Source organism: Prionailurus viverrinus, chromosome A1 (genome assembly GCF_022837055.1).
Source record: "Prionailurus viverrinus isolate Anna chromosome A1, UM_Priviv_1.0, whole genome shotgun sequence".
Lineage (NCBI taxonomy): Eukaryota > Metazoa > Chordata > Mammalia > Carnivora > Felidae > Prionailurus > Prionailurus viverrinus.
This window is the reverse complement of record NC_062561.1, coordinates 223,407,663-223,429,810: the sequence shown is the minus strand read 5'-3', so window position 1 is coordinate 223,429,810 and position 22,148 is coordinate 223,407,663. Positions and strand designations below refer to the sequence as shown.

General features: G+C 36.0%; 1 protein-coding gene across 2 annotated transcripts in view; it reads right to left on the bottom strand.

The window, feature by feature from the left end:
• Nucleotides 1–261: 261 nt before the first annotated feature.
• LOC125166204 (cadherin-12) overlaps nucleotides 262–22,148 on the bottom strand; it is a 224,913-nt gene continuing 203,026 nt past the window's right edge. For both annotated transcript variants that reach the window (XM_047860015.1, XM_047860023.1), the window contains exons 8-11: nucleotides 13,607–13,728; nucleotides 9,175–9,292; nucleotides 4,192–4,443; nucleotides 262–1,446 (exon numbers count right to left, since the gene is read on the bottom strand). In XM_047860015.1, coding sequence (XP_047715971.1) covers nucleotides 947–1,446; nucleotides 4,192–4,443; nucleotides 9,175–9,292; nucleotides 13,607–13,728 — 992 coding nt within the window. In that variant the 3' untranslated portion in view covers nucleotides 262–946. The remainder of the gene's footprint in view (nucleotides 1,447–4,191; nucleotides 4,444–9,174; nucleotides 9,293–13,606; nucleotides 13,729–22,148) is intronic.

Genomic DNA, 22,148 nt, shown 5'->3' with positions numbered 1-22,148 from the left:
CTGGTGATTTGTTAAAACGAACCTTCCACACACCAGCACAGTATTAACACAAAACCAATATTTATTTTGATGTGGGGTTTCAGCCCTGAGGCCTCTCTTCATAAAGAGGGATTTTTCTTTAATTTCCTTTTTAAAAATGTCTTTTTTTTGGAAAAAAAAGTAACATTTTGCTGATCACCTTTAATACGAACTAATGTGAAGATCAAACATTGCTTTTAAGATTCAGGACTTACATATTGAATTTGATATTATCGCATTTATTTCAATATTCTGAAAGGGTAGGAAAAACAAATGTGTTTTGGCATACAGTTTAAAAAAGAAAAAAAAAACCTCTGAATTATAAGAAGATGGAGTTCAGAAAGTATTCTTCATTTTTCCTCAAAAGGAATTAGAAGTCAGCGTGTTGCTATTGCTCCTTGACATAAAGACAGTGTCTTTGTTTTCTGTCCTCTGTATCTCTGAATCCTGTAATGCCATCACAGCAGAGTGCATTGGACACCACTTTAAATGATAAGAGTTTCAATAGGCACTTTAGTGGAATTAAGAAAAATCTAACACTCTTCCACCGTGATGCCACATAGCTATCTTCGTTCTATGTTGTCATGTCAGTAAATTGTATTTAATAGGCCTGAGCTTGTCTCAGTGTGTTTCCAAAATAACAAAACAAAACCAAGCGAGTACATTTAATAGGATTTATCTTGTGTTTGCAGAGTAAAACAAAACTGACAATATGATAAATATAGCAACTTGCTAGAAACCAGGTAATCAAAGGACTGTGTTCCTATAAAGCCTGGTGTGTGTGTGTGTGTGTGTGTGTGTAAGTGTGTGCGCACACGTGTGCATGCATGTGTGTGTCTGTGTGTGTGTGTATGTGTGTGTGATTTCTATTTGTGTTTCCTTTTCTTAAATTTCTCCATTTGGTTGTGTTTTATCCTTCGCCTCTGCCCTAAGTGACTTTATCAGGGTTATAACTCTCTTCTTCACCAAACATGTCTGCCAAGACTTTAAAGCGGGGTCCCCAGTCTGCCAGATAGTCGTAGTCCTGGTCAGCTTCCGTGGTGAGAGAGTCTATAGAGCTAAGGGAGTCTGCTACTGATCCATTTCCTTCATATGCATATGTAGCCAATGAATCGTAAGGTGGAGCAGTTGGGTCCACGTCATTTTCCTGCAGCCTTTGATTAATGAAATCCCTTATGTCTGTGTTGTCTTCCACCGGTGGTCTCTGACGAGGTAAACAGAGAGAGTCTGGTTTTATATCCCTGCGAATTTTGTTTTCTTCAATCACTTTCGGATTTCTCAGAGCACCAATATCGAAAGCCTGGGTGTCCTCCTCCCCACCTCCTTCGTCATCATAATGGATAACGTTGTCTCTGATGTCTTCTTTCGAGGTCATTAGAGTGTCTTTCTTCTTCTGCCTTCGCAGAGCTACATACAGTACAACGATGGCTAGAACAAGACAAAAGTTGCAAGTTGAGAATATGTAGTTGATTATTTTCAAAGTAAACATATTATAATCAAGAAGGATCATATCTATGTTTACACTGTTCATCGTGTAAAGCTCAACTTCATTTTCAAATTGTAGCTAACAAGAAACCTTAGCAAAATTATTCACAAAATCAAGCAATGACTGTCTTATATTTAGTTTGTGTTATATTTCAGTATTTTAGTGGCAGTTAAAAAAGGTGTGTTACAAAATTTTGTAAGAAAGAATGCTTGTTCTAAGCATAGAGAGAGCTGTATAGTATTGGTATAATAAAACTTAAATATTATTGCCCATAAGTAACACTTAGATATTATTTATAGCTAGATTCCCTAGCTGTAACATTACTTGCATTTCTAATGAAATAAACCCACATCTTCTTGTAAAAATGACTTTTCAAAGTGATACATTTTAGAAAGGGAAGAAAGAAGGGAAGGAAGGAGAGGAGAAAGGAAGGAAGAGTACAGAATATAAGGGCCTTCATTTTATAAACTGTGTCAACTGAGATTTCTAATTATTTAAATTCTGTGTCCTAACATTTTGAGACATTTTCTAAATCAAATTCCCAGTGTTCAGTTTGCATTCATTCATGATAAAATTTTGAAATATTTAATTTATATGCTCTCACTTAAATCTTTCTTTGTTCCTGGCTGATGCCCAGCAACCACTAAATTGTAAGTGTTTAGTTCCTCTAGAAGCGAATCGGCACAGATTCAAATCATAAAGTCAGTGCTCAACTTTGGTCAATATAAAACCCCCTCTCCTCCACAGAAGGGGTAACAGATTGAAAGTCACAGTATGTTTGATTTTCTACAGTAGAGTCTGGAAGACTGTTGTCAAAAGATTATAAATTAGAGGAGATTGCATGATGAGGAAAGCTCATTTATTCCCTCTTCTTCCCAAATTAAAAGGTTGACCAGCTGGAAGGAGGAAGGAGATATAGGTAGAGCTTTTGTATGATGGGCCTCTAAGAGATGTTTAGCACTCTGCACTCTTCCCAGGATTTAAGGAGGTCCCAAAATGAAAAAAGACTATTGCTCACCTGGGGAATGAGCCAGAAACTGCAAACCTCACAGAGAAGGCCTGCATCTAAAATGGCTTTGGAGTTGCTATGGCTGAGAAGGGGACTACTAGCTGATGTGTCTGAGGGCCCCATAAAAGATCCCTAAACATCCTAGGACACTCGTGCTTCCCCTCATCCCAGGAAAGATAAGAAAATGGCTAAGAATAAATGGGAAGATCTGAAGGAGTTTGGGATTGGTTAAAGAGGTCCAAGAAGAGTTGGGTTTTTAAGAATTCTTCATGGCAGAACTAGAAATGTCAACATTCACTGCTGTGGACTTGCAAATCCATGTGCTAAAATGGGACACGTGCACTGTGGACACTCAGAAACTATTTGGAGGAATGAGTAACAGACAGCAGGGCAAAATGATGCTGAGCAGAGCAAGATGACACAGTACACTATAAAAGGGCCAAACAGGCCAAAAATGAGCATCCAGAACATGCCAGGTCATGGTAGGTTGATGTGGAAATACTCTGGGACTCTGGTGGCTCCTTGAAAGAAAGAAGCATGAAAGAGTAACCCTTGATTTGAGGTTAAGCACCTAACTGATGGTGTTCAATTTCAGGTGTGAGAATGTTATTTTGAATCTTTTTCCACACACCAATGTTACTTGTGTGAATTAGTATCTACACCATGCAAATTGGACCAGAACTTCAACTTCCAAACTGACGTGACCTTCTTAGAGAATGTTCTCCAAAAACTGTCATATAATGCCTTACTCCATGCTTTACATCCTAGGTTTTTTTTTTAATTTTCTATCTTAAGATAAATGTATGTATCTACATTTGTGAAGCATATATCAACGGATTCCACAGTGCCCAGCTGTACCTCTGTTGCAATTTGAACTTAAAGAAATGACGGGCAAAACAGAAAAGCTCTCTCTAGTTTTGTGAATCTGGCAGTGAATTAATAAGTGAATGGAGCCAGCTGAACAGAATGGATGGAAGACGGAAACCCCTAAAGTAGATTTATATTAATTCTCACAGAGATGTTACAGAATACGTTACTTCAATCCTTTCCCTTTGCAGTGCTTCTGGATGTTTTAGTGTGTTCTTTTCTAGGGAGGGTGGTTAGAATTTTGATGTGTGGAGCTGTGAAAAAAGCAGAATGAGAACTGCTTTTGGCTGGCAGTTTAAACAGAAAAAAAAAATGGGAACGCTTTTACTTTCTTTCATTTCTTTCCTGTCTTTTCCCTTTTCTTCCTTTATTGAATGGGAATTGGGGAGCCATGGTTCATCTAGTTTATTTTTAAAGATATGTACTATCTCATTAGATAGCAATAATTACTGGAATATAAGATGAATTATAAAAACACTGCTGTAAATGAGATATCTGTTATAGAAAATTTCACTGTGGCATGTGCAACAAACTGTTATTCCTTGGAATCCCCAAGGGCTTGAATGTACTCTTGTGTTTCTGATGATGTTATTTGTTTATTCTTAATGCTATATATACATAGAGTCTTAAACAGAAAATTCATATTAACAAAAAATAGAATTCAATGTAGTTAATCTTTCTTCTATCCACATGTGACATCTCAACGAAGAAAAACTAATTTACATGTTAAATTGTGAAGACAGAGGCAGAGAGAAGAGAGACTGAGAGAGAGAGAGAGAGAGAGAGAGAATATGGGATTATTGAAACCAACCTAAGAGTATAACAATGCACAGTAGGATTGCAATCAAAGCCCCAGTGCTGAGTCCTACAGGTAGAAAAATTGCTTCCACATTACAAGATAGGATGGTACCATCAGAGTCACATCTACAAACTCGAATAGTCATGGTGTTTGTGCTGCTCTGCACAGGGTAACTGCTGTCTTCTATTACAACAGGGAGGAAATACAACTCTTGCTGCCTGCGGCTGTATCCATTTCTTCGGGTTTCAATTCCAGCCGTGTTGTCTACAAGACATGACATTGATGATAAGACGGTTACTAAAAGCTTCACTTCAAATCTGAAAGGTTGGTATCTGTTAAACGGTAGGAAGCTGTTCTTGCATCAGCAAAATAGGCCCATATTTTAATTCTTTCTTTTATTATTATAAGAGCTGCCAAATGTAATCAAATGTAATCAAAATAATCCTTAGGAAAAGAAGAAACATTAATCTTCTCTGGTATAAGATGTATATTTTCAATTCAGAAGGAATAGAAACTGGTTATAAAGCAAGAAGTGTGTTGACTTGACTCATTTTTTTAACATCAAAATCTCATTGAGAAAAAAAAAACAACTGTGGGTGTTTTCTTACTTGCTACAAGAGCAAAAATTACAAAGTATGAATCTGTAAAATACGTTACCTAAGAACCTATTATTTAAAATATAACAAATACCAATTTCCCATTTGACTTATTATTTTCCCTGGATCTGAATCTGTGCTATATAGCTATGTATATGGTAAAATATATCTGTATATATCTGTATCTACATTTTTCACTTTTGCACATTAGTTAGTATAGGAAAAAGAGAAAAGAAGTCTGTTAAAAACATCAAGATTCATTAAAAATTTTAAACATAAATAATCACCATTTTAATATAAGTACAAAAATGATTCATTTTAATTCTGACAAAATCAAAAACAGCAATATTTACTTAGATAATCCAAGGCAATACAAATTTTAAATCTTATATAAATTCAATGAATACTTCTATTGAAAGTATTATTTTGCATGTATTTGTTCTTTACTTATTGTATTTCTACACACACAAGCGGAAATATGGTTTTATTCAAAACACCATTTCATTTTTGTGTCCATTAAAGTAACTCCTACACATATCTTACTATTTATTTTAAAAAATGTATTGGGGCGCCTGGGTGGCTCAGTCGGTTAAGCGTCCGACTTCAGCTCAGGTCACGATCTCACGGTCCGTGAGTTCGAGCCCGCGTCGGGCTCTGGGCTGATGGCTCAGAGCCTGGAGCTTGTTTCCGATTCTGTGTCTCCCTCTTCCTGCCCCTCCCCTGTTCATGCTCTGTCTCTCGTTGTCCCAAAAATAAATAAACGTTAAAAAAATTTTTTTAATAAAAAAATAAATAAAAAATATATTAATATTTAACCTATTATAGTCATACATCATATCCACTTTGGAATCATGGAAACTAATTTTAGAAAAATATAGTACTCATTAAAATACAAGTTTGTCAGACAATGTTGCTAACTCAGTAATATTCATTCATCTATTTGTATAGTCTAATTTCAACAACTAAAACTTAGGCAGATTCTCTAGATTCATTACATTAGAAGCACTAAGTTGAGAAAAAGTTACTTGATAAGATTGTTTTGCATGGGAAGATGACTTGGTTATTACATACAGATATTTTTTAAATTGAAAAAGAAAAAATACCAAGATGCAAAATGTCTATTATAACATGGCCAGCCAGACTCAGTAATGCCAGATAATGATGATGAGAGTAGGAACAAAGAAATGTGGAGTAGTTGAATTAACATTGAAATCTTCAGCAACTGGTTGAATACCTGAAGCTGAGGAAAAGGAACAGTCAGGATTAAAATTTGAAACATAAGAATAGGAGGTTGGAGAAGCTGATATATGTGTACTTGAGGAGTCATGGATTTGATATTCTTGAACACATTATATCAAAATGTACCCTACCCTTTTGTTAATGTTTAGCCTCTCCCTCCTCCCCATTATCCATGGGTTCACTTTCTCTGATTTCGGTTGCCCAAAGTCAACCTAGGCCTGGAAGCAGATGATCCTCTTTCGGATGTGTGGTCAAAAGGTCAAAGGTAGCCTACTGCTATATCACAATGCCTGTCTTTCCCCTCATTCCATCTCATTGTCTTAGCATTTTCTCATCTTACATCATCACAAGAAGAAGGATGAATACAACACAAGATATTTTAAGAAAGAGAGAAATCACATTCACATAACTTTTATGTGAGCATATGGCTATAATTGTTCTATTTCATTACTGCTGTTACTGTGTCTAATTTATAAGTTAAATTTTTTCATAGATATCTGTGCATAGTAGAAGACATGTATATGCAGGGTTCAGTATGACCTGTGGCTCGGTGTCAGGAATCTACTAGGTGTCTGGGAACATACTCCCCCAGAAAAAGGGATTACTGAATTTTCAACCCATTATTGTTATTGATATGTGACAATTCATTGTGCTTTCATGATGGGAAAAAAGACATTAAACCTCATTTCCACTCTTAAAATAGTTTCTACTGCACAACAGATAAAGAAAAAGTTTATGTGTATCATATAACTATTAATATATATGCACACAAAGAAGTTTTATTCAACAGTTAGAAAGAAGGAAATATTGACATTTGTGACAACATGAACGAACCTGGAGGGCATTATGCTAAGTGATATAAGCCAGGCAGACAAAGATGAATACTGCACATGACATTAGAGGTGAAATCTAAAAAAGAACGACAACAACAAAAAGGAACCCATAAAAACAGAGAGCACAAATGGGGTTGCCAGGGCTTGGGGGTGGTGAAAATAGGGAAACATGGGCAAAAAGATACAAAATCACAATTAGAAGATGAATGGGTATAACAAAGTATACCATGGTAACTGTAACATGGTGCTATGGTTGATACCACTGTATTGTAGAATTGAAATTTGCAACGTGAGTAGAACTGAAATAGTCTACCCCTGGGGGGGGGGAGGAGGTGAGGTAAATATGTGAGGTAATAAAAAGTTTCTATTCAGTTTTTAAATACTTACACTTACACTTAAAATGTAAGTTCAGATAAAAGGGGGAATTAAAATGGCATATTTAAATAGCAAACAATGTTCGGACTGTGACAAAACACTATTGCTATGAGGCAAGATGATCTAATTCATATTATGAGATATTAATTCTCCAAAACCATACAATAGGGAAGATAGTCAATGCTTATGTCCCTAAATGATGTGTCCATCTACTTTGTTGCCCAAGCCAGGGATCTGGAGGTCTGATTAGTCTTCTTGTCCATTGTATTCACATCCAGAATTTAGGGAATCTAGCATCAAGCCCTACAACTTTCTATCTCTATCCACCTATCTCCATGAGCCATTACCTTAATCTAACACACTTTCACCCCCTCCTGCAATAGCATCAGAAGTAATCCTATATCCTTCTGTTGTCTTTTTCAAACTACAACCAAACTGATCTTCCTAATGCAAATTTGAACATATTATGGTCTTCTAAACCTTTCCAAAGTTATAATGTCTTTAAATGGCTTCTAGTTACGGTGACTACATGTTCTGGTTTGTCTTGGGCAGTCCTATTTTATGTGAGCTGTTCTAATTAAAATCACTAATATCGTCCATGTCTATTCTCCAAAGTATTCTAGCTTTCATAATAAAATATGTGGTGTCTCTACTTATAAGGCCTTTCATATTTGGGACCCTATTGCATTTATAGCCATTCCTCACGCTACACTATTAGATGGAGAAAACCCTACTGAATTTCCTTCTGTGACAAAATGTCTGATTTCTTTCTCTAAATATTTACAGACAAGTAAATTTTTTTCAGACATCCTTTGACTTCTGTCAATCATTATCATCTCATCACAATCTGTTCATTTGTTTTATAAGCATAGAATTTAGTAAGAAACTAGCTTTTTACCATCCAATATTATGAACTCAGATGTTTCTAATTCCTATTTCATAACTAAAGAAACTTAGAAGGGATAAAATGTCCACAGTCACAGAATTAATAATGTAAGAACAACTGGCCAGTACTTAGCTGCAATATATCCAGTGTCCTTTGTATTTTTGTAGTGACTGTCACAGTAGCAGATGTGATACCGTTAGGAGCAGAAGCAGTGGTGATGATGACCGTAGTTAGACACAGAAGTGTAGACTGATGGCAGAGGTGATCACTAAAATAATCTTGGGTATTGTGCTAAATGATTTGCACGTATTATTTTATTTAATATAAATACTATGAGGGCGCCTGGGTGGCACAGTCGGTTAAGCATCCGACTTCGGCTCAGGTCACGATCTCACGGTCCCTGAGTTAGAGCCCCACATCAGGCTCTATGCTGACAGTTCAGAGCCTGGAGCCTGTTTCAGACTCTGTGTCTCCCTCTCTCTGACCCTCCCTGTTCATGCTCTGTCTCTCCCTGTTTCAAAAATAAAAACATTAAATTTAAAAAAATAAATAAATACTATGAGGTTGATTTATTTCAACTATGAGTTTAAAATTATGTAGTATAACTTCATACATTGAGAGTCTGCCATTGAGGACATAATGGAGTGGGAATGAAAATTTCTGCCATTCTAGTTACAAAGCCTTATTCTTAACCTGTGCTGTACTGTATATTATTCAAACAAACCAATTACTAAGAAGTTACGTATGTGTTTGTACAAGTAATGTGCACGTGGAACAAATGATACGTTTAAAACATAGAAAGCATTCAATTTCCCAGATGGGCTATTTTGGCTTGACTCATTAAGGGACCGTCCACATTATAAATGGAAGCAATTTGCCTCATTAGATACGATCTATATAGGTTAAATATTTAATTTACTGCTAGCCATAGAATTTCGTATTTCTCATATATGGATTTCCACATTTTATGAACTTGAGTGCTTCTAGGAAAAACATGGGTTGCTACCTTTGTGCCCTTTTACAAAGTTACACGGCAAGAGGTACGTTTTTATGCGGTTAAACTTACTTCTGAAGTCACGGACTGTAAAATTTGGTTTGACGGCAGCTTCAGGTGATAATCTAAAGGAAAATTGCTGCCCAGCAGGTGAAAGATCTCGGTCTGCAGCGCTGACTATCTGAATTATCTGAAACAAAGTTGAGATGAAACTTGAAGTCAGTCATGAGTTTCAAAGGGAACTTAACATCCCAGGCTAGTAAGTTTATTCAATGATGCATGCAAGGAGAGATAAATGACATTTTTAAGATTCATATCGGTGGACCAATTATTTACAAATAATTTTTATAAACAAATATCTAAACATTTACAGTTCATAATGGCAGGTACAATTATAGGGTCTGGGCCAATTCCAAATCAATATCTGCATAAATAAAAAGCTTGGGGCGCCTGGGTGGCTCAGTCGGTTAAGCGTCCGACTTCACCTCAGGTCACGATCTCCTGGTCTGTGGGTTCGAGCCCTGCGTCTGGCTCTGGGCTGATGGCTCAGAGCCTGGAGCCTGCTTCCGATTCTGTCTCCCTCTCTCTCTGCCCCTCCCCCGTCCATGCTGTCTCTCTCTGTCTCAAAAATAAATAAAACGTTAACAAAAATTAAAATAAAAGTAAAAAAAGCTTAACAGCATTGAAAATTCTCACTAATAAGCAAAATAAAATTAAAATGCACTTGCTTGCATTTTAAACTAAATAAAATAAATGCTTTCTAACATAAATACGAAAATGCTTACTGGAAAGAAAATCGCTGATTATTTAAAAGCCCTTGCGACAGCAAAATTTTAGTATAGTTACGTTTGTGAGAATGAATTTTATTTTCATAAATAAATAAAATGTTGAGAAAGAGAAATTCACAGGATGTATATCTGATTTTGTTCTTTTATTTGTTTCCCCCCAACGGGCCAGAATACTAATTGCATTCTCATAAAATGTTTTTAGGAAGTAAACACTAACCATCGTGTTTAAAATTTTTCCTAAATCTCTCCCATAGGTTGTATGTCTGGTAGTTAAAATTCTGACACTTCAATAAAGTGCCCTTAAGAATTTGGAGATTAAAAATAACTTCTAAGAGCCAAACTGTGAAATTGATAATTCACTACACAGATAACCAAATTATAATGGCTTTGAGGTTTTATTTATTAACATATGCAATGGCTTTGCATCAGAAAGAATTTCAGGAATTGTGTGTAGAAGAGGGTGAGGGCAGAGGACTGCTCAGGTGATGACTCTTTTAGACTAAGTTTGAATTTGCCAGAGGAAGACCTTACATTTCAAGTACTACATTGTGGTCACAGTGGGCAAAGCACACGTCGTGTCTTAGCACGATGACATTAAACATGTGATTTATTTTTTTAATTAATTTTTTAATGCTTATTTATTTTTGAAAGACAGAGAGAGAGAGAGAGAGAGCACTGGGAAGGGGCAAAGAGAGGGAGACACAGAATCCAAAGCAGGCTCCAGGCTCTGAGCTGTCGGCACAGAGCCCGACGCGGGATGTGGGGCTCAAACTCACGTGTTGTGAGGTCATGACCTGAGCCGAAGTCGGACAACCCACTGACTGAGCCACCCAGGGGCCCCTAAACATGTGATTTATTTGATACTTTTTGTTTTTATTTCATGGTTAAAACTCAGTCTTAGTACTATGTTCTACCTCCCCATATATTTGTGTGCATGTAGGCTTACATACACATACACACATTCACACATAAGCATACATACTAGGAAATTTAGTGCCTGAAGCAGTATTGGTAATTTGTAATTTGAAAAATTGGCTTACTTTATTTTTTAATTTTTTTAATGTTTATTTTTTGAGGGAGAGAGAGAGAGACAGAGCATGAGCAGAAGGGCAGAGAGAGAGGGAGACACAGAACCCAAAGCGGGCTCCAGGCTCTGAGCTGACAGCATAGTGCTCACCCAATGTGGGGCTCGAATTCACAGACCATGAGATCATGACCCGAGGTGAAGTCGGCCGCTTAGCCGACTGAGCCACCCAGGCACCCCAACAAATTGATTTTCTCATGAGAAATCCAGGTCTCTAGTTCAGTGTAAATCGGTCACACTTCTATAAAACTTCAACTTTCCTTCACATAAATCCATATGCTTAATCAGATCATAGTTCCCATCCATAAATGTTCTGTAAATTATTAAGGGATTGGTTTGCCAGGTGTTTTGTTTTGTTTTGCCATTAACTACTATCAGCAAGCATAATCATTTACTATATTAAAGTTCTTTAACACCAAAAAATATCAAGAACATAACTTTAGAATGAAGCAATGTCCTTTCAAACAGCAGACAGAGAAGAAAATTTTGGTTTAAACTGGCACTTATCTGGAATTGACACTTGGGAGTCATTACGCTAAGTAAAAAACCTCTCACACTTCAGTGATTCACCATTGTTGATTTAGATAGTATCATCCTTTTCTTTTCCTGTTGTCTCTTGCCAGATATCACATATATACATGTATACATACTTGCATACATACATATTCAATTATAGGCCAGAAGAGATAGACAGTTCCTATGCATAATTCTTAGACAATGGGAAGATGGCTGGGTCAAAAGCAGAAAATGCTCACATTCCACACTCCCTTAAAACTTAGTAATATTTCAGGGTTGTGCTTTGTACGTAAGTGTGACCCAGTAGAAAGCCCAACAGATGTTTATTAGAAAAAGAGCGTCCAAGGACCCCACGTATTACCTACCACTTTGCCCAGATGTAAGAAAAACAAGTTACCTCAGGTCATTTCAACTATTCCCAACTTTTTAAACTCATTTACTAGACAAGCAGAGAAGCACCGAATGGAATTCTATATCCGAAGGACTTTCATTGTGTGCATTACAAGAGTCTATTTGGTATAAAAGAATTAAATCCCTAATTATCTAAAAAAAAAAAAAAGGTGGGGATTGGTTATGGGGGTGAGGGTGAAGGAATCTGGAAAATGAGAAATTGCTACATTGTGGAATTTCAGAAAACCTCTTAATACATTCTCAAATAAATAAGTTTACTATTTGTTAAACATTTATTCAGGTGCTTCTATTTCAGACACTAAAGCAAGCAGTGAGCTTATCCCATGTAATTTGTGGGTACATTTAAGGGGATAGAGGGTTAAACCTTTTTCTGCATTTCTGTGTCTATTCAAAGTTAAGGATGCAAATTTATCAAATGGGAAATCTGACTATACAAGTCATGCTGTAATAAAATTAATACTTTCTCCAAATTATCAGAGAAAGGATTAGAGCAACACAAGCCACTAGAAGTTTCAGTATTGATGGAAATATTGTATATCTACATGGAAAAAAAATGGTAGCTGCTCATCACATACAGTCATTGAGCAATTGAAATGTGGTTAGTGTGAAAGAGAACACTGATTTTTAAATTTATTTAATTTTAATTTAATAGCTACCTAGCTAGTGGACATCACAGGATTAGGATTATGGGACAGATTTGCTACAAATCAGTTTAATGTATTCAAATTGAAACAAATACTGAAGATTAAAGAATGATCTTTTTGAATAATGATACTGTTTGAAATATTAAAATTTTTCTGTAAGAATTAAAACTTCAAATTTATTTAAATGAATAGTTATGCTGTTTAAAGGTGATTAAAATAGAAAGCAAACCAAGCATACTGATCTATTTTTCCTTTGGACCTAGGTGCACAGTATTGGGTTAATCATATTATTATTTCTGACACACTCTCATCATTTGCTCATTCTTGATTCATCATATCGTATCATGTCATATCATACCATCATATTACATTATAACATGGTATGCTATTTTACCCACTCATCTGTAATAGTATAGAAACAAAAACTGGCTACCCAACACCACTCACATTAACTCTAGGATTTTGATATAACTTTTTTAACTATGGTGTCCTCCCTCATGAGATCTCCCACTAGAATCAGAACAATATTGACTTAATAAGGAAAATATAATTCAGAGATTTTCAGTAACCCAGATGTTCTACTCAAGGCCACCAAAGAAATAAGCCTTAAATTTTTAATGGGCTGTAGAGCTTTTCTGTACTTCTTCATAAAGCATGTGACCAAAGGAAGAAACACTAGAAGAATGCATTCTCAATTTGTTTGCTTCTTTATAGTCACAGAGTCCATAGAAATTCCACACTAAAGGAAAGGAAAACAGAGCAGATCTGCAATCCTAGGCTTTTTAGTCATACAAAGAATGTTCACTAAGCTAGCATCACTTTATCTCCTGTGGTGTTACTTGTACATCCATAAATCACCCTTAACTTTTGAATTTACTATCCATTGTGGGTTTTTTTTAATGTAAACACACACGCACACACACACACAGATATCTCTCTGTGTGTGTATGTGTGTGTGTGTGTGTGTGTATGTGTGTCTATTCATGTGTGGGCTTATAACCTGAAACACATGCATATAATAAGTCTTCATATGCTATTAGTTAACAATATTAATAAGTTACCTGTCCCGGTTTGGCATTTTCACACACAGTTGTCTCATATGGCACAGATATTTCTGGAGGAAATTCATTGACATCTAAGACATTAATCAATATGTTGACTTTGCTGCTTAATAACGGGTTACCTATTGAAAACATAAAAAAAAACAGACAATTATAAAATCTGGTCAGTTATTGCTTTTATAGTAAATGGTCTTAATTTTTTTTAATTAGCCATTATATAGAATCTAAGGGATCCTTCCTTTATGGGAAAATTTGAGGTGTTTTGCCAAATATAAACAATAAAAGGATGGATAAGTAAGGTATCAGTGCTTTGCTCTCAGAGCACCAGGAGTGAACTGTATCAGGGTTCATCCCTGAAATTCACTCACCGCCAAAGATAAGGTCAACCATCTGGCTAGTATTTTGTCAAACGTGTAGCCATCATACAAGAGTTAGTTCACAGAACCAATCTTCACCAGTAGTGACAATTTTCACTGGATAAAACATGTTTTCTAGGTTGTGTCCGTATAATTAAAACTTTATTGAGTAGGATCATCTATGTTTAAAAAGTTCTCTCAAAATGATTCTTCCTGAAAAGGATGATAAATTACAAGAAGAATGAAGGAGAGAGGGCTTTTCAAAAATAAAAATTAAAATACAGCTTTAAGGAAGTAAAAGACATAGGTTATGGAAAGCTAGTATACACCATAAAGTTGCTTGCTGGTGATAAGAAAGAATAAACAAGATTTTCTTCCTTCAGTATAAAAAAATGTTGTTTTGAAAAAGTTTATGCCAAAATCCAATCACAAGTTGTAGCTCCAGCTCCTGATATATTATCTGCCTCCTGTCATTTATTGAAGAAGACTAGATAAAATTAAATTAGTAAGGCCTAACAATGCACCTTTTACCTTATTTGTTATAAAGTTTTACCTTATTAAATTTCACATATGCATAAACTGCCTCAAATTGTTGAAGGACCTTGCCCGGAGTCACACATGCAGGATTATGGGAGGTTAAGATTCAAACCCAGGAGTATGGAAATCCAAGTACCGTGTAAATGGCACCATGACTTCCCTACTGACTGGTTTATGTGTTAAATCCTTCATTGCAGTGCTGTTGAAGATTCATAATGTTAGTATTCTTTTAGACCTCTTTCTGAATGTTTTTAAAGAAGCATACAAGATCCCAATACATAAGTGATTCTGACAAGTCTAAATTGATCCTGCAGTACTAAAATTTATTAGAAAATAATAGGCGCTATAAACAGCATCGTAATAAATGTTCACATATTCACACGTGACACAGTGAAATCTGTCATCACGTACCAGTACAGACACAGATAACACAAAGAGAGGATGAATGGTGCATTTTGTAATATGGGATGTATTTATAGAAGGTGTATCGGTAATCTTGGTGAAGGATGCAGAAATTATCTATGATTTAATAATTTATATTGGCCAGAGGGAATTATTTGATAGAAAATGTCTGGTTGTTTTCACAAGTTACCTAATCTACCTTCAACTCAGTTTCTTCATGTAAAACACAAGGTACTAATAATCCCTACTTCATAGGTTGTATTAAATAAGGGGTGGTGCTATACGAAATGTTAGATCACCTTTGGTAAATTGCATTACTTGTATTACCAAGTGAATTTCATGGAGGTTATTTGGTTCCACATCTATTATTGGTGTTAATTACTCCTATAGCATAGTATGTAGGTAAAAGTCAGCAATTTGGTTAAACTTGGTTCACATGCCTAAAAAAAGCTAGAGATTATAAAAAATAACAGAATTAATGCCTAATACTATGTAATGCTTACAGTGTACCTATATTCTAAAACATGTTACATAGATGAACTCTCTTAGGGTTCACAGTATATAGTGATACATATAGTGTCAGAATGCTGGGGAGCAGTTAGGGGATGTGACTCATGCAAAAATCACAAGTTGGAACTAACAAGATGGGGTTTGAATCCAGGTTTTCTAGTTCCAAATTAGTGCTCTTAAACTCTGTTACATACTGTGTATTAGAAAAAATTGAAATGTATTTAGCTATTGAAAAAAATAGACAAGAAATTAATGCTACAGATTGGTTTAGTAAATTCATGTGCCTAACTTCACCTATTCAACTTCTATACAACACAAAAATCATGCTCCACTTTCCATGTTACATGTGAAGTATCAAAGTATAAGTCCTGAGGCCATATAAAAAGGAAACTGTTATTTTTATTTTGTTTTTCCAGGGCCAGAGTTTTATTTTGGGAAGCTGGGGTGAGGATGGGCTGTCTTCCAAAAGGGACGAGACTTCTGGTGCAATTGTGTTTTTAATGCAGATTTACCTTTATAATGTGTAAGCATGGTATTCAAATTAATTTAAGCCAGTTTTTACCCATGAGAAATTCCCTTTTGGTCATTTCAAATTATTTATCTTTCTGCAATATAGATTTTAACGTTTGCCTAATGAGTAAATAGGTCACAAAAATATAATCACTATTGTAACATCATATTATTAAAAGTATTTCTCAAAAAGATGCTTTTGGTAATTTAGCTAATACAATTTGTTGTGTGAGATCTTCCTGTGCCCTGGAGGATTTGTGGAGTTACTTAAAATTATACGTGACCGGTCATCATTGTGGCAATTAAAAAAATAAAGGCCCCAATAAGGATTGAGGAAAAAAAATAGAACAGCTATAAAATGACACTTCATATTGTCAAAAATGAGTGATGGGTTTATGGATTTCATTATATTATTATCTCCTCTATTGTATATTCATAAATTCTTTCATAATTAAGGTTTCAAAATGTGACCTTATGTGTTTAAATGCCAGTTGGGGAAGCAGTAACAACTCTGTTCAAGAATTACTGCACTCAAGTAAGCACAGAACTTTGTACAAGAGAATGTAATTTATTAGAGTAATACAGAGTTTTTTCATTGATGCATATAATTCAGAAAATTATGTTGAGGAAATCATGACCATTTTTTCTGACTCAGCTAATCTGTATTTGGGACAACAATGATGTAATTTGTTTAGACACCATTTAGCATGAGCATGATTATCAACATTTTGCCATGTAGAAACTCGTTATCACTGAATACTTAGTGAGGAAATTCAAATATAAATTTAGTAAATTGAAGGAATCCAAATCGTCCAGGAGGATGTCAAACATTCACAAATGACATGATACTCTACATGGAAAACCCAAAAGATTCCACCAAATAACTGCTAGAATTGATTCATGAATTCAGCAAAGTTTCAGGATATAAAATCAATGCACAGAAATTGGTTGCATTTACGCATGAAAAATGAAGCAACAAAAAGAGAAATCAAGGAAGCAATCCCATTTACAACTGCACCAAAACCAGAAAATACCTAGGATAAATCTAACCAAAGAGGTGAAAAATCTATACACTGAAAAATATAGAAAGCATATGAAAGAAATTGAAGAAGACACAAGAAAACTGGGGAAAGATTCCATGCTCCTGGAAAGGAAGAAAGAATACTGTCAAAATGTCGATACTACCCAAAGCAAACTACATATTCAATGTAATCCCTATCAAAATAAGACCAGCATTCTTCACAGAGCTAGAACAAATGATCCTAAAATTTGTGTGGAACCAGAAAAACCCCAAATAGCCAAAGCAGTCTTTAATTAAAAAGAAAACCAAAGCAGGAGGCATCACAATCCTGGACTTCAAGCTATACTACAAAGCTGTAATCATCAAGACAGTATGGTACTGGCACAAGAACAGACACTCAGATCAATGGAACAGAATAGAGAACCCAGAAATGGACCCACAAATGTACAGCCAACTAATCTTTGACAGAGCAGGAAAGAATATCCAATGGAATAAAGGCGGTCTCTTCAGCAAGTGGTGCTGGGAAAACTGGACAGCGACATGCAGAAGAATGAACCTGGACCACTTTCTTACACCCTAGACAAAAATAAACTCAAAATGGATGAAAGACCTCAATGTAAGACAGGAAGCCATCAAAATTCTCGAGGAGAAAGTAGGCAAAAACTTCTTTGATCTTGCCCACAGCAACTTCTTACTCAAAACATCTCCAGAGGCAAGGGAAACAAAAGCAAAAATGAACTACTGGGACCTCATCAAAATAAAAAGTGTTTGCACTGTGAAGGAAACAATCAGCAAAACTAAAAAGCAACCGACAGAATGGGAGAAGATATTTGCAAACGACATATCAGATAAAGGGTTAGTATCCAAAATCTATAAAGTCCTTATTAAACTCAACAGCCAAAAAACAAATAATCCAGGAATAAATGGGCAAAAGACATGAATAGACACTTCTCCAAAGAAGACATCCAGATGGCCAACCGATACATGAAAAAATGCTCAACAACACTCATCAACAGGGAAATACAAATCAAAACCACAATGAGATACCACCTTACACCTGTCAGAATAGCTAACATTAACATCTCAGACAACAACAGATGTTGGTGAGGATGTGGAGAAAGAGGATTTCTCTTACATTGTTGGTGGTAATGCAAGCTGGTAAAACCACTCTGGAAAACAGGATGGAGGTTCCTCAAAAAATTAAAAATAGAACTACCCTACGAACCAGCAATTGCACTAGTAGGTATTTATCCACGGGATACAGTTGTGCTGATTCAAAGGGGCACATGCACTATCGACAATAGCCAAAGTATGGAAAGAGCTCAAATGTCCATTGATCAATGAATGGATAAATAAGATGTGGTATATACAATGGAGTATTACTCAGCAGTAAAAATGAATGAAATCTTGCCATTTGCAATTATGTGGATGAAACTAGAGGGTATTATGCTAAGTGAAATTAGTCAGTCAGAGAAAGACAAATATTATATGACTTCACTCATATGAGGACTTTAAGATACCAAACAGATGAACATAAGGGAAGGGAAACAAAAATAATATAAAAACAGGGAGGGGACAAAAACAGAAGAGACTCTTAAATACAGAGAACAAACAGAGCGTTACTGGAGGTTGTGGAGGGGGGATGGGCTAAATGGGTAAGGGGCATTAAGGAATCTACTCCTGAAATCATTGTTGCACTGTATGCTAACTAATTTGGATGTAAATTTTTAAAAATGAAATTAAAAAAAAAGTTTAATAAATTTGAAATAACCAAAATCCTACATGATTAGTTACTGTGCTGTTAGTAGTCAAATCGCTTAAATCCAATTATTATTGATCCATGTTGCTTTGTAGTTAATAACTAACTTATTAATCGTTTTTAGTTCACACAATAAAATCAGGAAATTATTTTTATCCTTAATCCCTTCAAAGATATTTGTTAAATATTCTTTCCCCACCCTTTGAAAATATCTCAGTCAGCTCCCCTAGCTTTCTGAGTCGGTCTCAGTTAGAATTGTTTATTAGTAGTATTTTCAAGTGCAGCTTCAACTAAGAAAAAAAAAGCGAAAGCTCAAATTACAAAAACAAAGAATGAAGGAAAAAAATCACTGTTTATCATAAATGAGTTAAATTCCTATAAAAGAATATTATTAATTTATGCCAAAAAATCTAGTCAACATAAATGAACAGAACAAATTCCTAGAAAGACACAAATTACCAACATTGACCTTGAAAAGAAATACAAAATCTTAATATACATTAAACAAATGAATAAAAATCAAGTTGTAATTAAAAATACCTGAAACCAAGAAAAAAAGTCACGCAAACATGCCTTTACTGGGGGGATTCAATAACTTTCTAAAGATCACATAATACCAATTCTTCACAAACTTTCAGAATATAGAGAAGTAAATACCAATTCATTGTATGTATCCTGATACCAAAGCCAATCCAAAACATCACAAGAAAACAAAGGTATAACCTATTTTCACTCATAAACATAAGTACAAAAATTTCTTAAAAAAAAGTTAACAGGGCGCCTGGGTGGCGCAGTCGGTTAAGCGTCCGACTTCAGCCAGGTCACGATCTCGCGGTCCGTGAGTTCGAGCCCCGCATGGGGCTCTGGGCTGATGGCTCAGAGCCTGGAGCCTGTTTCCGATTCTGTGTCTCCCTCTCTCTCTGCCCCTCCCCTGTTCATGCTCTGTCTCTCTCTGTCCCAAAAATAAAAAAAATAAAAACGTTGAAAATAAATTAAAAATAAAAAAAAATTAAAAAAAAATAAAAAGTTAACAAATCACTTCCAGGTCATATAAAATTACTACATAATGACCAAATAGCATTTATCCTAAAGATACAGGATTCACTTAATGTCCAAGAATAATCAATTGACAACACATATTAATAGAAGAAAAAAAACAAACAAAAAAACACATGGCCATCTCAAAAAGATTCACAATTTTAGCATTTGACAAAATCACACAGCCATTCATAATTTTTTTTTAAATCCTCTAAAAATGTAATGAATAGGAGGCAAGCTCTTCAACGTGATGTAGTCTCTCTTCATGAAGCCCATAGCTAACATCATACTTGACAGTGAAAAAGTCAATGCTTTCTAACACTGGGTACAGTGCAAAATTGACTGGTCTTACCACTTATATTCACCATTGTACTAGAGGGTTTATATAATGCAATTAAGTGAAAATAAATTTTAAAAAAAGATTAAAGTATCCAGATCAGAAAGAAAGAAATAAAACTACTTTTGTTTAAAAAATGGCATGACCCTATAGGTAGGAAATCCTAAAGAATCCCCAAAGAAACTAATGGATATAATAAGGGAGTGTATCAAGGCCATGAGATAAGAGGGTAGTATTAAAAAAGGCAATTACATACTTAATAGCAGCAAATGACAAACTAGAATTGAAATTGAGAAAAAATTAAATTCACATTAAAATCAAAGGTAATAAAATATTTAGGAATACATTTAACAAAATAAATGCAGGACTTATAAACTGAAATTCACAAATCATTGCTCAGAGAAATCAAATGGATTGCTGATAGAAAGGACAGCTGGTGGAAATACAAAATTGCATAATCACCTTGGAAAAGATTGGAACTTTTTATAAACATAGAATATGAACTTATAAGGTAACAACTCCACTCTACACCCAAGAGAATGAAATAAATGTCCACACAAAATCCTGTATGCACATAGCCATAAAAGTATTAGGTATATACTTCAAAACTGAAAACAGGTCAAATGTATATATTTGGTGAATGGATAAACATTATGTGGCATATCCGTACAATAAAGAATACTCCAACAAAAAAAGGAAAAAAAACACTGATACAACATTTGAATGAATCTGAAATATGCTGTCTTCTTTGATAATAAGACTGACATAGCTCCTTGGAACTTGGTTGGTTGCAGAAAGTGAAAGGTTTCAGTGACTTTGGGTTTCTGAAGTACACGAGCATTCAGAAGATTCCAGCTCCCCTGTCAAGTCTTCCAGATTTCCTGGAGCAGATATTAAGCCATTCCTTTTCGATGAACCCTTTTAGAATGTCTGCCCAAAAGAAACTGTATGATAATTTATCATGCAGCAATAGATAACTAATCCAGGAGATAAGAAATACTAAAATATATACTAAAAAGAAAGAAGGATTTTTTTCTAGGGCTTGAGTTGGAATGGACCCTGCGGGGCCCTAAGGCAGCATCCATGGTGGGGAGAGCAGTCCCTGCTCCTAACCACCATGCAGAAACTTTGTCCAAGGGGCTTGTCACTAGTGATCCAGGTGATGTTTACTCACTACAGGAAAGTGTCCCTATTTCCAGAGAAGCTTCTCTTTCTTTTCTTTTTCTTTTTTTTTAATGTTTATTTTTGAGACAGAGAGAGTGCAAGTGGGGGAGGGGCAGAGAGAGAGGGAGACACAGAATCCTAAGCAGGCTCCAGGCTCTGACTGTCAGCACAGAGCCCGAAGAGGGGTTTGACCCCACAAACCATGAGATCATGACCTGAGCCAAAGTTGGACGCTCAACCGACTGAGCCACCCAGACACCTTGAGAAGCTTGTTTCTACGGAGATAGAGCCATAAACATTCATAGCCCTTGGTGGCCTGGAGTGGGAGTCGGGGTCCATTTACCTGACTTCTGTTCTTTTGGACGAGGGCTGAGCAGGGGCTGCTGGGGCACAGAGCCTGACATGGAGGGATTGGACAGCAAGGCAGGGAGGTTGGTGGCTGTTTCTGGAAGTCCCTGACTCCATCGTCTGAAGACAGGGATCATAAGTACTCTCAGGAGTCTCAGCCCAAGGCAGACCCTGCCTGAGAGCTCATGACCCCATTTCAGTCCTGACCTTGAGAGGGAGCAGGACAGTCAGGGCGTCACATGTGGCATCTGCATGGACAGGGTGTGGAACAAGTCAGAGGTATCTTGCCAGGCTGTACCCATGCCCACTGCCTAGCTGCCTGTGCACCTGGCAAAAGAGTTGACAGGACTTCCCACAAGACATCATCAGGGCCTGTCCCCTGTATCATGTCCATTCTAGCTACATCAGCACCAACAAATTCTGGGCGAGCAAGAAGGCTGAGAAGAAGCAACTCATCAGGAGCTTCAAGGCTTAGACCATCCAAATCCAATGCTGGTTCTTCATATGGTAGGATAGTCATTGCCCCTTCAAGTATGACTGTATTTACCTGCACTATATTA